The sequence below is a fragment of the Colletotrichum higginsianum genome, chromosome 10 (genome assembly GCF_001672515.1).
Source record: "Colletotrichum higginsianum IMI 349063 chromosome 10, whole genome shotgun sequence".
NCBI lineage: Eukaryota > Fungi > Ascomycota > Sordariomycetes > Glomerellales > Glomerellaceae > Colletotrichum > Colletotrichum higginsianum.
The window spans coordinates 1,578,696-1,594,620 of NC_030962.1; the positions used below are offsets into that span (position 1 = coordinate 1,578,696).

The window sequence follows — 15,925 nt, forward strand, 5'->3', positions numbered from 1 at the left end:
ATCGTTAATACATCAGGACAGCGAGTGGAGCGCTATTCTTACCCAATTACACAGTGGCTCTCCCCCTTAATTGGAGGGAAATTGAGCCGCTATGCGCACCAAGGAGCGGCGGGCAGCCCATCGTCTACGAGCCCTTCCTCCCCCCGCTCGACATACATACATACATGCAAGTCTGCAGACGACCGCTGCAGCTTCGTCGTTTGCCGAGACCAAGAGTGATCTCATCCACACATTCCATATATCCGGCCCCCCTGCAGATGTACGGATGCAGGACATTGCATCAAGGCATCAACATCTGTCCCAGCCCCTCCTCCCATGGCCGTGAAGGCAATGGGCGGGACGGGGGGGAGGAGGCCGCTCGACCTGATCGTTTAAATAGTCGTCGAAACCCCCCGATGCCAAAGACGGATCTCCACGGCCGCAACTGACCGGCAATCCCCAAGCGACACAATGAGGACCTCCCCGCCGACCTGGGCGTTGATATCCTGCACCGCCCTCACCCTGAGCGAGGCGCGGTCCCTCTGGTCCTCGGTCCCCGCGACGTACGGCGACACAAGCGCCGACACGTATCTCCTCAAGGCCGGCTACCCCATCGGCAACGGTAAACTCGGGGGTGAGTTGGATTTCCCATAATATTCAAAAAAAAAAAAAAAAAAACTTCGAGTTGACCGGGGGTCCTTATTGCTCACCATGATCCAGCCATCCCGTTCGGCCCGCCCCATGCGGAGAAGATCAACCTCAACATCGACTCACTCTGGGCCGGCGGTCCGTTCGAGGCCTCGGTGAGTCCCCGTCCCTCTCGAGAAGAAAATCAAAGGAGCTCAAGGCTGAATCTCTTCTTAACTCAAGAATTACACGGGCGGCAACCCTTCAGAGGCCAAATACCAAGCTCTGCCCGAGATCCGCTCGACAATCTTTGAGGATGGCACCGGAGGTAAGCCATCCTCCCTCTCGTGGTCAAACAACATTGAACATAAGTCTCTAACTCTCCTTTCCCTTTCCCTTAGACGTCTCCCCGCTCCTCGGCTCTGGGCAGTACTACGGTGGCAACCGCGTCCTGGCCAACCTCACAATCTCCATCGGCGGCTTGGCCTCCTACGCCGCCTACAGGCGCACCCTCGACTTGACGACGGGCGTCCACACAACGTCCTTCACCGTGAACGCGACGGCCGCCTACGAGGTCACCCAGCTCTGCTCGTACCCGGACCAGGTCTGCGTCTACCACATCGCCGCCGCCGCCACCTCCTCACCTTCCTCCTCGAACGCAACCACCCTCCCGACCATCCGTCTCGGCTACGAGAACCAGTTGGTCGCCAACGACACCTACGACGTTATCTGCGCCGCCGACCACCTCCGCCTCGCCGGCGTCACTCAGCTCGGCCCGCCTGAGGGCATGAGGTTCGCCTCCGTCGCCAGGATCGCCGACGAGACGACGCCGACGACGCGCTGCACCTGCGCCGGCGAGCTCGAGGTCACTCCCGCCGAGGGCCAGACGACCCTTACCGTCATCATCAGCGCCGAGACCAACTACGACCAGAAGAAAGGCAACCCGGAGAGCGGCTACTCCTTCAGGGGCGAGGACCCGGGCCCCGTCGTCGAGCGCCTCGCGTCCGCAGCCGCCACGAAACCCTTTCCCGACATCCTCGCCGCCCACGTCGCCGACTACCAGTCCCTCCAAGGCGCGTTCCGCCTCGACCTCCCGGACCCGCTGGCCTCGGCCGAGAAGGAGACGGCCGCGCTCATCGCGGGGTACGCCTACGACGGCGCCGACGCCGGCGACCCGTTCCTCGAGGCCCTGCTGTTCGACTACTCGCGCCACCTGCTCGTCTCGTCGTCGCGCGCCAACTCGCTGCCAGCCAATCTCCAGGGCCGCTGGACCGAGCAGCTGTGGCCCGCCTGGAGCGCCGACTACCATGCCAACATCAACCTGCAGATGAACTACTGGGCCGCCGACCAGACGGGCCTCGCCGCCACCCAAGGCGCGCTGTGGGACTACATGGAGGACACCTGGGTCCCGCGCGGCACCGAGACGGCCCGCCTGCTGTACAACGCCACCGGCTGGGTCGTCCACAACGAGATGAACGTCTTTGGGCACACGGCCATGAAGGAAGGCGCGAGCTGGGCGAACTGTGAGACCCTACCCCCTGTCCCCCCCCCGCTCCTTTTTGACCCGTGAAGACGTGTAAGCTAACAAATCCGCCATCCCAGACCCGGCGGCAGCGGCCTGGATGATGCAGCACGTCTGGGACAACTTCGACTACACCCAGGACCTCGACTGGTTCGCCCGCCAGGGCTACCCCCTCATCCGGGGCGTCGCCTCCTTCTGGCTCTCTCAGCTGCAGAACGACGCCGTCGCCAACGACGGCACCCTCGTCGTGAACCCCTGCAACAGCCCCGAGACGGGGCCGACTACCTACGGCTGCACCCACTACCACCAGATGATCCATCAGGTCTTCGAGGCCGTCCTCCATGGCGCCGCACTCGTCGGCCCCCAAGACGGCGGAGGCGACGACGCCGCCTTCCTCGCCGCCGTCTCCGACTCCCTCGCCCGCCTCGACAAGGGCGTCCACCTGACGTCTTGGGGCGGCCTCAAGGAGTGGAAGCTTCCCGACTCCTATGGCTTCGACGGCAAGTCCACGCACCGCCACCTCTCCCACCTGACGGGCTGGTATCCGGGCTTCTCCGTCTCGTCCTTCCTCGGCGGCTACGCCAACGCCACGGTCCAGGACGCCGTGCGCGAGACGCTCGTGTCGCGCGGCATGGGCAACGCCGAGGACGCCAACGCTGGGTGGGCCAAGGTCTGGCGCGCCGCGTGCTGGGCCCGCCTCAACGACACGGACAGGGCGTACGAGCAGCTGCGCTACGCCATCGACGTCAACTTCGCTGACAACGGTTTCAGCATGTACTGGGCCATGAGCCCGCCGTTCCAGATCGACGCCAACTTCGGGCTCGGCGGCGCCGTACTCAGCATGCTGGTCGTTGATCTGCCGCTGCCGTATGCCGCGAGGGACGACGTGCGGACCGTAGTCCTGGGACCGGCGATCCCGGCGAGATGGGGTGGCGGCAGCGTCAAGGGGTTGAGGGTTAGAGGAGGCGGTGTGATTGACTTTAGCTGGGACGACGTGGGTATCGTGGACAATGTTGTAGTCGTGTCTGCGAGCAAGGCTGGCGGTGGTAAAGTCCGGCTTGTAAACATTCAGGGGAAAGAATTGGGTGAACTCTAGAACAGCCTTGAACCAACTACTTTACCGCCAGCCAGGCATAAACATGTCATCAAGCCTCATTCTCAGAACTATCTTCAGCCCACCCTTTGACAAGATAAATTGCGTTTACTGCAAGGCTTGCTCACGGTGGGAGAAAACTCAGGCAGCCTGTGTTAGGACCATGACAGTAAATCTCGTTGAGTGAGTATATTTATCGTATTCGTCACCGGCAACTGAATGCCGTTTCGGCGGCATGTCGAGGCACAACCGAATCTTTCCTCTGGACCATACCATCCCTCCTCTTGAAATTTGTACACTCTCTTTCTCTCTCTCTCTCTCTCGCATAGCCAACTGCCCAATCAGGCCGGTTTCACTGTACAGTTCCCAAATATCTGGAGGAGCCTGCAAGGTAGGCCGTATACATATGTACAAAACTGAGAGAGAGCTCCCTTCTGAAAACAAGACATTACGTGAATATGAAAATATGGCACAAACGCTCAAACAAACATCTCTGTACAAAATGCACAGATTGGAAGAGAAAAGAAATCAAAGTCGTGAGATGGAGTCTGACTTTTAGCCAGCAACTCCAGTGGCGGGGTACCCTGTTAAACGCCGTGTCAGCGGAGGTTTCATGCAGGTTGATAGATGCAGGAACGACTTACACCATGAACATGTAGCAATGATGGCATACAGACAAATGAGCTGCAGTCCCTCGAGCCAATGACTCTTGCCATCGCTGATCAGGTAGTTCACTAACAAGACGGCAACAAACAGCACGGCAACCTGAAAGAGGTCGAAGCTGAGTGTCATGGCGTCGTTGCCCATGCCCCAGCCAATGATGACCAACAGCGGGATCAAAAACAACGCAACCTGCATACTGGAGCCGACGGCGACACCGATTGCAAGATCCATCTTGTCCTTGATCGCGACAGTCACGGCCGTGGCGTGCTCGGCAGCGTTGCCGACGATGGGCAACAGGATAAGGCCGACGAATTCCTCGCTGATACCACCCTCCTTAGTGACGTAGTCGATGGAGCTGACCATGGCCTCGGCGCAGAATGCGATCAGGACAGTTGCAAGGGTGAGAGTGCCGACGGCCACGAAGAAGTGCAGCTGCGGTTCTTCTTCGTCATCCTCCTCGTCGGGACGCTGCATCATGATCCGGCTCAGCTCCTGGCGCTCATTCTCGCCCTCGCCGCGGACACCAGTCTGTGCCATTCGAGCCCCGGTGCCGGCCAGCCCACGGGCAAGCGCGCCCTCCTTGAGGCTACCACGGCTCCACGGCTTGGCGGCAACCTTTTGAGACTCCTCGTTGAAGACGGAGTTGTGCGTCTTGAGCTGGAAGAAGAGGTATGAAGCGTAGATGATGAGCAAGATGACGGCGGTGCCTCGCGAGAGGGCTGCGACGTGGACGGGGTTGTCGGTGCCGTCATTCTTGTCGAAGACGGTGGGGACGATGACGGAGGCGACGGCGAGAGCGAGAAGGGAAGCGGCAGTCTGGGCGACGGTTGTGTTGAAATACTGCTCGGATCGATTCAGACCGCCAAAGAAGAAACAGAAGCCCATGACGAGCAACAAGTTGGAGAGAATAGAGCCAATAAGCGAGGTTTGCACAATCAGAACCTTGCCCTCGGCCAGCGCGAGAATTGCGACGATGAGTTCGACGGCGTTTCCAAAGGTCGCGTTGAGGAGACCTCCCAAGGTCTCACCCGTCCTCAATGCGATTTCTTCGGTAGCGAAACCCAGCATGGCGGCCAGGGGGATGATGGCGATGAAGTTGACGACAAAGACGGCAATCTTGTTGATGGAACCGACGTAGCTAATGGCGATTCCGACAGGGGCTGCCAGTATCAGAATGTTGATGTACGAGCTGAGGAGCGTCCTTTGGAGCTGGTTGGCGACAGTGAAGGGCGTTTTCGGTTTCACGTGCCTAATGAGACCCGACTTTTGCTTCTTCGGCTTTTCCATCTCCTCCTCTGGCGGCACTTGGTCGTCCTGTGCAGCATCGGCCCTCCGATTCCTCAAGACACCGGCATCCTCGGATTTGTTGTCGAAGGCGGTGTCGCCGCTCCCGCTCCCCGCGGCCGACCTCGTCTCTTTACCCATGCTGTTGCGTATGGTATCGGAGTCTCTAGGGGCGGGCTCGCTCTGGACGTGATGTATCGCCTCGTCTGTCTCTGGGTCCTCGGCGGCACCTTCACGCTGGGCCTCGAGGTTCGCGCCATCCCAGGTGGAGCGCTTGCTGGGACCCGTCTCCCACGACACGTGCCGAAAGGGGTTCCAAGTCTGCTCTTGACTCCGGCGGCTGAGGCCATGAGCTTTGCGTTTGATGTCGAAATGATTGACTGAACCGGTGAGATCCGGCATGGTCAGCAAGTGTTGGCAGCGGATTGACGCTGTGGTATGGTCGGGAAAGAGAGCTCGAGATAAGAAAGAAAAAAAAGAGGCAAGATGGAAGGGCAACGATTCGTTAAGTGAGATAGGGTAATGACGTGAAACTGGCTGTGTGGAGAGCAGGTGGGAATGAGATGTGGAGGGATGGAGGAAACAAGGGGGGTGGATGTATGTAGAGTGCCCTTCGCCGCCGCACTTGACTCGACCAATGCACAGATGATTGGGGGAGGTGGGTTGGGCTAGGGGAGCAGTCTAACGAATCGTCTGCCACCTGTTGGGAAAAGGGAGAATGGGTAATAAAAACAAAGAGTGGGAATTGGGATATGAGAGAAGTGATATGGAAACAAGACGGGATGGGATGTTTGTGTGTTTGGAAAATGGCTTGTTGCTTTCTGGTCTTGCCTGCCATGCGAGAGAGACAGAGACGATGCAACGGTGACGGGGATGGGAGACGGGTAATGTAAGGCTAGGCCGGTATTTTGTTTTTTTTCTTACTCACAGGAGTTCATGCTCGCAGCAGGCGACAGCGATGAAGGTTTGGATTGGTGTGTGTTGGCAGGATGCTTGTGCCTACGGTCTGTGGCAAAGATGGGATCGCTTCAGGTCAGCGCGCAGGCGATGAGACGAAACGCGAACCGAGCTGTGGTGTCGGGGTCTTGGTGCTGTCCTTGGTTCCGGTATTCTTACTTTGGATTGGTGGTCGTGGGCAGAGAGTGTCGAGTGCGTCGGTGCTGCTCCAGGTATCTCTTATGGCTGGTGTGTTGTGGCGCGGCAGTTGGGTGTGGGAAAGAGGCCTCCTTGGCGATGCCGGGTTGGGCTGGACGCCGGAGATGAGACGGGGCCCCGATGAGCGGCTCCGGTTGGATGTGTTTGTTGGTGAGGAGCGAGGTTTGCCACGAGCGGTTATGGCTGCCCACTGAGACGGACGGAAAGGACACACGACGACTACGACAACGGCGATGACGACGAATGGGCGCGGCCGGGCTGTGTTTCTGTGGTCTGTTTCTCTGTCTGGATTGGATTCGCAACAGCGGGTGTATCGACCGGGTAGCGCAATATGCACGTCGGCGAGGCAGTGCTGAGCGAAAAAGTGGGAGCAGAGCAGCGGGTGCGAGTCGTGCAGTTGGCGTGTTTGGCGCTGGCTCCTCGGCCTCGACTTAGTTGACGTTACTCGGCTGAGGCAGGGCGAGAGGGGGGAAAGATTAAGTTGCTAAGGTTGGATAGGATCTGAAAAAAATAGGTTAGGTTAGGTTAGGTAGGTTGGTTGAGTTGTGGCAGAGCCGTGAAAGCTTCCAGGGCGATCGATGATTGATGGAGGAGAAGGAAGCAGACCAGAAGGAAACAAAAGCGAGAAAAGCTTTTGGGAAAGATGGAGGAAGGGGAAGGGGACGGGGAAGCTTTACCTGATGGTCTGTCTCTTGGGCCCCTTTGACCCCCGTGCGTGCTTTTCCACCTACGTGCCTGCTAATAGATGGCAGTGACTACAAAAAGTCGTCGCTAGTGTAATTAGCCATGCCGGGAATCAAGATGAATGGCAGATGCGGTCGTCGGGCCTGGCGTCGTTTCAAGTGGCAGACATACGTCAGTACCAGTCGCTTTAGTGCGGTTCTGAGCCCGTCTGTTGCCATTGCAACTCATGTTCCTCTTGTACGGGCCCCGGACTGGATGTACGGATAGGAGTCGGTAGCTTCCTTCCCCTTCCTCTGGTCGATGATTGATTGATTGATTCATTCCTTCCGTCGACATTAAAGATAACCCCGGACTGGACTACTAAAGCGGGGCAGCCTCCTTCTGTTGGCAACCGAGAACCCCCCCCCCCCCCCCCCCCTCCCTTCCCTCCCTTCATCCCCTATTTGATTTTCCCTGCTTCTTTCCTTCCCTCCTCTCATCAAATGAGGCCCCAACGGCCGGAAACGATCCAATTATGGAATCACAGACGAGTCCCCAATCTTGGAGGGAAACCGCCATAGCACATGCATGTTGACGCGACGTTGAATCGGTCGTTCAACGTCGTGTCGTCAGCGAACCCCCCCCGGTGACGTGCCAAGCCGACGCCACAGCCCATTTCGATCCTGCCGTGCGTCCAGTGTAGTACGCACAGCAGACAAGCTTCCGCCAAGAACCGGACACTCTCATTCCCTCGCTGGGAAGGTCAATTTGCCAAGCCACGAGATCCCCTGCCAAGGCGGTAAGCAATCGATCTCGTCGCCTTGGCTTTTCACTTTTCACTCATTTCCTTGCTTTTTTTTTGTTTTTTTGGTTTGCCGCCTCTAGTCTTCTAATGTTTCCTATCGAAGGAATCCGGAAACGACTGGAATGAAACGGCCGTTCGACGACTCGAATGGAGGAAACAAAGAGCCATGGTGCTCACATCACCGTGCACCAACCTCTGAGTGTACACAATGACATCAGCCACCCGGTCTTCCCGCAGCAGCCACACACACACACACACACACACACATCCACTCAGAACAAACACCCACCACCTTTCGAGTCTCATCCCTCACTGCAAAACACCGCTTTACACCAGACATCGCGCCCCTCCCCACGCATTGACAGCACATACCTCCAGCCGCCCCGTAAACTCGGCCTGATGTCGCCCGCCTCTCCCCTCACACTCAATTCAAGGCCGGCAAGGCTGCTTGCCTCTCAGCTCTGACCAGGGAACAGCAGAGGGAGGGGCTCCTCACGATTGACTTTGGGCAATCAACCAGCCAAGCAACCATCAAAGGCGGCCGGCCACCTTCCCGAAATCCTAACACTCGGAACGCAAGAAACTTTTTGATGGATTCTCTCGTCAAATTCTCATCCAGGCGCGAGAAGCCCTCCTTACCAGACCTGCCACCAACTGGTCTAGACCGACCTAGGGAGAGAGTTACGATGCGCACGCACCCAATAGACAGACACTGTTTACAACCCCCGTGCCATGAGCTTTCGACTTTCCCGAGTCCCTCAACGGTGGTCCCGACAGCATCGTGAACACTTTAATACAGCCATCTCAAACAGCCTTTTCGAACAACCCCAACCAACCACAACATAATTTGGTAAGCAGCCACATCTGCCGTGCGACGAACGGGCCTGCATCCCCCCTCATCCCGGCCATGATGGGCCCATGCACAACCCGCCATGCCCCGTAATGCTGTTACGCGACGCCACCAACCCATCCCAGCTCAACCGTAGCGCAGCAGGCCCGCGGGAGACCTCGAATGGCTAAGCCACACCCGCTCCGCTGAGTGTCCCGTGACAAATTACAACACACGACGGACCAAAAGTGCATGCCGCCCGTCAATGTGCTCAGGAGCTTCATCATCATCTACGTTGATACACGTATTCACACAAAAAAAGGTCACTCACCCGTGACCGCCCGCCACGCTTCGTTCGCCACGAATGGCGAGGACTCATTCGCCCTCTCACTTACTCACCCACTCACCCACTCACTTAATCTCGCTCCCTCTCACGAGCCTCCCTCCTCGGGCCCCCGCCGCCCAGCCCGAGTCCGTCTTGCACACTCGCCCTCCTCAGAAACTGCATCCCCGCCGCAGGACTGCTCATGAGGCTCCTCGGCCCGGGGCTCGGGCTGCCCCCCAGCCCCCTCAACCCTTCCGGTCCTCCCCCGCCCACGACGCCTCTCATCCCCTCCAATCCCCCTCCCGGCCCCGAAGAATGCACATCCCCCAACACCCCTGCAGGCAGGCCCAGCATCGGGATGCTTGCCTCCGGTACAGCCTCCAGCCCCATTGTCGTCGGCCGCATCGCTCCCGGCGTCGTCATGGCCTGCGGCGGACCCCTTTCCAGCGTCTCCTTGTAGAACGCCTCCAGCCCGGCCCCGTCGCTGCAGAACGCCTCCAGGTGCTCCAATAATGATATTGGGTCCGCTGCCCCCGCACCTAATCCAGACGCACCACCACCACCGCCGCCTATCGTGCCGGTCGAGCTGTTGGCGCCAGACTTCATATCTGAAGCCCGAACAGCGGGGCTTCCGCCCGCATAAAACAGGGGCTTCACCATCGGGCTGTTCATTGGCGTCGGCTCAGGGATGCCGAACGGCGTATAAGACCCGACGGGGATGATGCGTCCGCCGCCGCCGCCGCCGCCGCCGTTCGCCTCCCGCATGTCCTTGAGCTCCTTGTCCCGCGCCGCCGAGGCGCGGTTACTAAACAGCCTGTTGGCAAGAACCAGAAAGTCCCCGTCGTCCGTGATCTCGGCGAGCAGCACGCCTGACCGGTGGATGTACTGCGAGTACTTGAAGTCCGGGCGGCCCCAGGAGTAGCTGACCTCCACGTCGCGCGGATAATTGGACGCCGCTTCCATGTCGAGCACGAAGTCTAGTCTCCGCATAATGGCCTTTTGGTAAAAGTGCTTGCCCGGCGCCGTCTGCGGCGTGAACGAGTTGGGCTCGTAGTACGTCACCGGCTGCTGGCTTGGCGGCGGCACCGATAGCTTGATGATGTACGGCCGTCGGAACGGGTTCACATCGGTGATGGCGCAGGCCTCTTTGATCGGCACCTCGACGAGTCTAAGCCCGTACGTCGCTGCCTCCCGAGCCCAGCCCTCGACGACGTCCTCAATGAGCTTCGCCGTCACGTTCATCCAGTCGATCCGGATGTGATAGCAGTTGTCCGGGTTGTGCAGCCGGTCGTAATGCAGGTCCACCCGCTCGGGCCGGTACGACCGCTTGCGGTGGTCCACGTCGTACTTGATCACCTTGCTGAGCACCACCTTGGGCATCTTTTTGTTGTTGAGCATGACCGAGTACGCCGTCGGCGTCGTCGACCCCGAGATAGGCGAGTTTTCTTCGTTGATAGACGTCGGCCGCGAGATGATCCCCGGACGCGGCGAGTCGCGCGGCAGGTTCTCCGACATGGGCGTGGACGGCACCGATACATCGCGGCGGCGCGAATTGAACCAGCCCGGCGGGTGCGGCTTGGCGTACTCGCTTGCGATAGAGTAGAAGTATTGCCCGTCCCTGAATGCGTGACGTTTCTCCACGTGCTCAAATAGCCCACCGCGGTCCTTCCTGTCGTCCGACCTGTCGTACGTCTTGACCATGAGCATGTTGCCCAGCTGCTCCGCCTCCTCGCGGCTGTCCAGATCCTCAAAGTTGTCCATTAGCCACGTCGTCATGTCGGACCCGATGAAGCAGTTGTAGTGTAGCCGCAGATGCCATCTCCGATTCTGGAGCTTGACGCCGCCGTTTTCGACGGGCTGCTGTATCGCCTCGGCCAGTGCCGCCAGGTTCAGGTTCGACTTGCGGAAGTGTTCCCGGCTCGAGATGAGCTGGCCCCTGCGGCTCTCTCCCATGCCCTCCACCAGCGGCAGGTTATCCAGCTCGGCCGCGATGACGACCGACGGGTCTTCCGTCTTGTAGACAATGTCCAACGGGTTGGGGTCCCGCTTCGACTTAGCCGTCTGGTACCTACGCTCGAACGGCGGGATGTACCGGTACTTCTGCCAGGACAGCGACAGCCGCCTGATACCCTCCAGCCGAACCTCCTCGGCGTTGTCACCGGCCTGATTCCTAGGCACGGCCGACGACCGGGACACCATGGGGATCAGCACGAACCGTGCCCGCCAGAACCGCAGATTCTCCGTCATCTCGTCGTGGTGCCCCGCTAGATACGAGTCAATGTAGTTCCAGTTCCTCTCCGGCCTCGGCGTTGAGATATCCACCTCTTGCGTCCGGTACCCACGATCCATCAGCGTCCGGATCGCGGGGCGATACAACGGGCCCGAGTTGGAGTGCCCGATGGTTGACTCGGCCGGCTTCCGTATGTAAATGTTCACCTCGACCTCGGTGCCGTTGACGCACGAGAGCTGGTGTATCGTATTGCCCACCGACAGAAAGATGCTCGTGCCATCCTCCATCGCCTGGCCGCGTGAAAAGATGTCGGCGATCCGCAGCAGCCTCTGGCCAAAGGCTTTTGCGACGGACGGACCGATGACGACCTGGAAGCCCTGGGAGAAGCGCAGGCTGATCAGCTCGCGCAAGAACTCCTCTCTCGACTTTGGTTCTTCAGTAAGTTCGTCGTCAGCGTTCTGCGCAATGACGTAGGGTTGTCTCTGATACTCCATGTCAAACTGTGATTTCGTGGGAAAGTACTCCGTCGTCAGTGGCACGGCGGCCGGGCAGCAAAGCGCCTTCCACTTCATGACCTTCATTTCCGAGGTTCTCGGAAACACATGCTGCCAACGGCTGTATAGCACTGTGTCGTCGACCTTGTTGCGGTCCGGGTTGGACGGGTTCAGGACCGTGAGCCACGGCGAGATCGCCGTGGTCGGCGACAGTGTAGACGGCAGCTCGGGCATGACCCCGGCGCGCAGCTTGCTGTTGAACATCTTGGTATTGTCGTCCTCGGCCCGCAAGACATGCGAGTTCCGCTGGTCGGGGTCCTCGCGAAAGTTGTCCTTGCGCGCAAGGGACGGCGGCAGAACTGAGCCGTACCGATGCTGCTGGCCGACCGAGCTCTCGCCTCGGCGAGACGATTTCATATTGATGGGGATGCTTGGCGTGGAGGGCAGGTCCTTGAGGGTGTCCCTCGAGTCGGACCGGAAGAGCTTGGGGGAGAATGACGACGGTGACGCCGTCGCCGCCGGTTTGATGACCTGTGGCGACGAGGGCCGCGGCAACGTTGACATGACCAACGGCGTCGTGGGGCTCAGCACGCTCTGCTCCGTTGACGCCTTGACCGTCTCGAAGCTGGCTTCGGCGGCCACGACCTTTGGCGCCGCGATGCCGAATCCCCGTAAGCCGAGACTGATCTGCCGCATGAACCTGGGCGGCTTCGCCAGCGAGCTCGCGGACGATGCTTTGTTGGACGTCACGCTGCGGGAATCGGGCGTCGACGAAGAAGCGGAAGAAGGCGTCGGGCCTCCTGCGGAGTTTGCCGTCGTCTGGGGGTGATGATACGTAGCCTTTCGTGCGGCGGCGACGATGTCGGCCTTCTCACTGTCGCCAATGTTCACCGACAACTTTCGCCCCGAGGTGACAGCCGCGAGGCTTTGGTTCGGCACAATCTTCTTTTCGGGCAGCGACGTGCCAAATAACCCAGCGTCCTCCATCAGCTGGCGCCTCGTCGTCTCCTCCAAGTCCCGCGATGCCCTCGCATGTGCGGGGCGTCGCGACTTGGGCAGCCGCGCCCTCGTATCGTCGTACTCCTGCAGCTGCTTCCAGAGAGACTTTTCGCCCGGCTTGACGAGCCTATCGGGCATGAACTTCTGGAACCCATAGACATGGTCGACGAGCGTGTCCATATGGCGCCTAAGCGGGATCACGGCGACCTCATCCGTCCCACCCAGCCGTGACCGCTGAGAGGAGCTTTTGGACTCGGCCGTGGTGATGGGGAACAGCGGGTCGGCCTGCAGCGGCGTCGTCTCGATCTCGTTGGTCTCGAGGACGCTTCGCATTTGCAGGTCGTACATACGCGCGCGGATCGCAAACTCGTCGCTCTCCTGCTCCTCCTTGTTCTCGGAGACTGAGAGGGCGATGCCTTGATACGACAGCGCCTCTTCGGACGTACCGGTCCAGTACGATACATGCAGCCACTGCGGCAGCGCGTACGACCACTCGTCTTGCGGGTTCGCCAGGGTGTCGATGCGGTGAGCGAGCTCCAGCCCCTTGGTCGGGGACAGCGACTCGGACAACGACTGGTAACTTCCGATGACGGGGGTGGCCTGCTGCTTCGGCGTGCTCTCGCGGCTTCGTACGGACCTCGTGCGCGAGAGGCCATGCGATCCCTCAGACGTCTGCGGGTTGCGGTACCGGAACAACGGGACAGAGTGGAGGGGCATCTTGGGCACGCAGATGAGGTCGATGCCGATGCCGTTCCCGACAAGGGCTTCTGTCGTTCTTCGCAGAGATTCGTACTCGACCTCGAACACGCCGGGGCCAGGGCTAATGACGGCGATGGAAATGCCCGTCCGCATGAGATCGCGGTCGACGTAGTCATGAGCGAACTGCGACGAGGCCAGGTTGATGGCCTCCAGAAAGTTACCATGCATTGCCAGCGACGACTCGGCCTTGACCCTGTTGGAGGTGATACCCTTGCCGCCCGTCTCCTCGGCCAGCGGTACGAAGGCGCTGCCGGCCTTTTGATGGTGAAGGCTGATGTCTCTCCGGAAGAAGTTGAACTCGCGCTTCAGCTGATAGAGGATCGTCGTCCACTCGCCACTTGCCATCTCGCTGACTACGACGCGGTAAAAGTCCTTATAGGGCCTGCGTTCGCCCGAGATCTGGACGCCGGTGTAGTAGTCCCCGTGGAGGGTGCTGCTCGCCAGCTCCGTCGTCAGGCCCGTGTCGTACTCGACTCTCGCAAATAGCACGATGCTGACAAGGTGTTTCGCTTTGAGCTTGGCCCACTTCTTGAACAGAGCCGGCAAGAAGCCGTTGACGACTTTGTTGAACAGAATCTCGCCGGAGCCTTCCGAGTCAAAGTCCCACATCTCGCGGGCCATTTGTATGAACAGCACGTAGCGCGCCGACTCGCTCCGGAAAATGGGCCTCGTGTTCCTCGTGAAGAAGGCCGAGTGCGTCTTGCTGCCATCGACATACACAGCCGTGACTTGGGCCTTGATGGTGCCCATGAACAATATCGACTGGCCTTTGTAGACGGTCCTTTCCGTCAGCTCGCCGATGGCAAGGCGCCACATGTCGGAGCGTGAGAGGTACTGGTCCTTAAACGAGAGCTCGACATGCGATGCAGCGGTGGCGGGGCTGTCTGCGTCAACGGGGGTCAGGAGCACCTGAGTGCCTTTCTTCATTCCAAAGGCGTCGGCGATGTGCTTCACGACGTAGATGTCGACGTTGGGCAAGCGGGCCCTAAGCTCCTTGGACATTTCCTTGGCGACGAAGAAGTATTTCTTGCCCAGGACGACGCCCTCGGCAGCGGCATTATCCCCTTGCGATGACCCCCCTGCTCCGGCGCCGACGCTGCTGCTGCTTCCGGCAGCGGTACCTCCGCGAGGCGCATGGTCCTTGGTCGCAGTCTTATCGCCCTCGGTCTTGAGCACTGTGATGGCCACCAGACTGCCCGGCCTCACGTCGCCTTTCACCAGGTCGGGGCTCAGGAGCACCTCGTCGCGCGAGTAGCCCTCGTTGACGGTGACAGTGCACCTCCGCTCGAGGCGGCGCTGCTTGACGGAGCTGGACGAGTTGTCGCCGCGGATGGTCGATGCGCTGGAGACAGTGTCGGGAGACTGGGGCGAGTCGACAGACGAAGTCGCCGAGGGCGGATCGAGGCTGCTGCGGCTGAATTGGCGCAGGTGGGAGGACCAGTTGGGGCCCTTGCGCAGTGATGGGGTTGCGCTGGCATTGCGAGGCATCGTTGGCCGACACGAAGGGTTGTGGTCAGTCAGAATGGTGTGTTGCGCCGAATGAGGAGAAGTGGAGGGCTCGTCAAGCTGGGCCTTCGCAATGGTTTCGCAGTAGCATTTCGGTGGGTTTTTGTCGGTCGGATACGGTGGGATCGGTTGTTCTTGTGCGACGGCGGGTTTGAGCTGCGATTGCGTGTTGTTGATGAGACTCTTATCGGGCGTGTACTGCTTTCCCCCCCGAATGACGCTGGGGTAAGGTAGTGTTGACCCATCGTTGCAGCTCCCATTGCGACGGCAGAATTATGGGTGTCCAGGTCCCCATTCATAGGCGTTACACCGCCTGCTTTTTCGGCGAGTTACCCCAAGTTGCCCCACCTAATGGGAAGTGAAGAAAAGGTACGTATCTTGTCGGCGATGCTTAGGCATCTAACTGGGATAGTGACATTTGGGCCCCGTCGTTCTCACTTTTACCTCACCCCGCCTCACCGGACCGCGGGTTACTACTTGACCGAGAAATGAGTAACCCAAATCGTCCAAGTCGCCCAGGTCAACATCGTCGTCATATCTCACGGCCATTCATCCCACCGTCTCTCCATGGCCTTAACAGACGAACACCAGCTCGTCGTCACACATATCACATCTCGCGATATCGCCATTTAGGTCCTTCAAGGAGAAACATGCCAACTTGTTAGTGACAAGATTCACATCCGGGACACTTCCGACGGCAGGAAACCACGCACGCTTTCTTCTCCCTCGTTGGCCGCCGAGCCAGAAATGAGAAAACGGGAACGAGGCAACGCAGCTATCCGAGGATCCCTGTCGCCTGAGAACCCAGCATTGTGTGCTTCCTTGGAGGGTGTGTGTGTGTGTGTGTACTGCAGACTCTTTGTCTCTCTCTCTCTCTCTTCGTCCCAACCTCTGTGTGCATACGTAGCATCACGAGTCATCCTCCCAACCTTGTTTGCGAGGAAACTCTCTCTCGGTGCTCCTTCCTGTGCAGTGCCCAGACGGAAATGCCG

The 15,925-nt window shown here is 59.4% G+C and overlaps 3 protein-coding genes across 3 annotated transcripts; 1 reads left to right on the forward strand and 2 right to left on the reverse strand.

The window, feature by feature from the left end:
* Window positions 1–450: 450 nt before the first annotated feature.
* Window positions 451–3,224, forward strand: CH63R_13974 (Glycoside hydrolase family 95 protein; the record flags this gene model as incomplete). The annotated part of the gene is made up of 5 exons (XM_018308948.1): window positions 451–613; window positions 700–782; window positions 850–934; window positions 1,008–2,129; window positions 2,209–3,224. 5 exons carry the CDS (start codon window positions 451–453, stop codon window positions 3,222–3,224), a joined length of 2,469 nt encoding a protein of 822 aa, XP_018151266.1.
* A 552-nt stretch (window positions 3,225–3,776) lies between these two features.
* CH63R_13975 (Calcium/proton exchanger) lies at window positions 3,777–5,570 on the reverse strand (the record flags this gene model as incomplete). The annotated part of the gene is made up of 2 exons (XM_018308949.1): window positions 3,777–3,805; window positions 3,866–5,570. The coding sequence occupies 2 exons, from the start codon at window positions 5,568–5,570 to the stop codon at window positions 3,777–3,779; spliced, it is 1,734 nt and encodes a 577-aa protein (XP_018151267.1).
* Window positions 5,571–9,035: 3,465 nt separating this feature from the next.
* On the reverse strand, window positions 9,036–14,915 carry CH63R_13976 (domain found in Dishevelled; the record flags this gene model as incomplete). The annotated part of the gene is made up of 1 exon (XM_018308950.1): window positions 9,036–14,915. The coding sequence occupies one exon, from the start codon at window positions 14,913–14,915 to the stop codon at window positions 9,036–9,038; it is 5,880 nt and encodes a 1,959-aa protein (XP_018151268.1).
* Window positions 14,916–15,925: the final 1,010 nt, after the last annotated feature.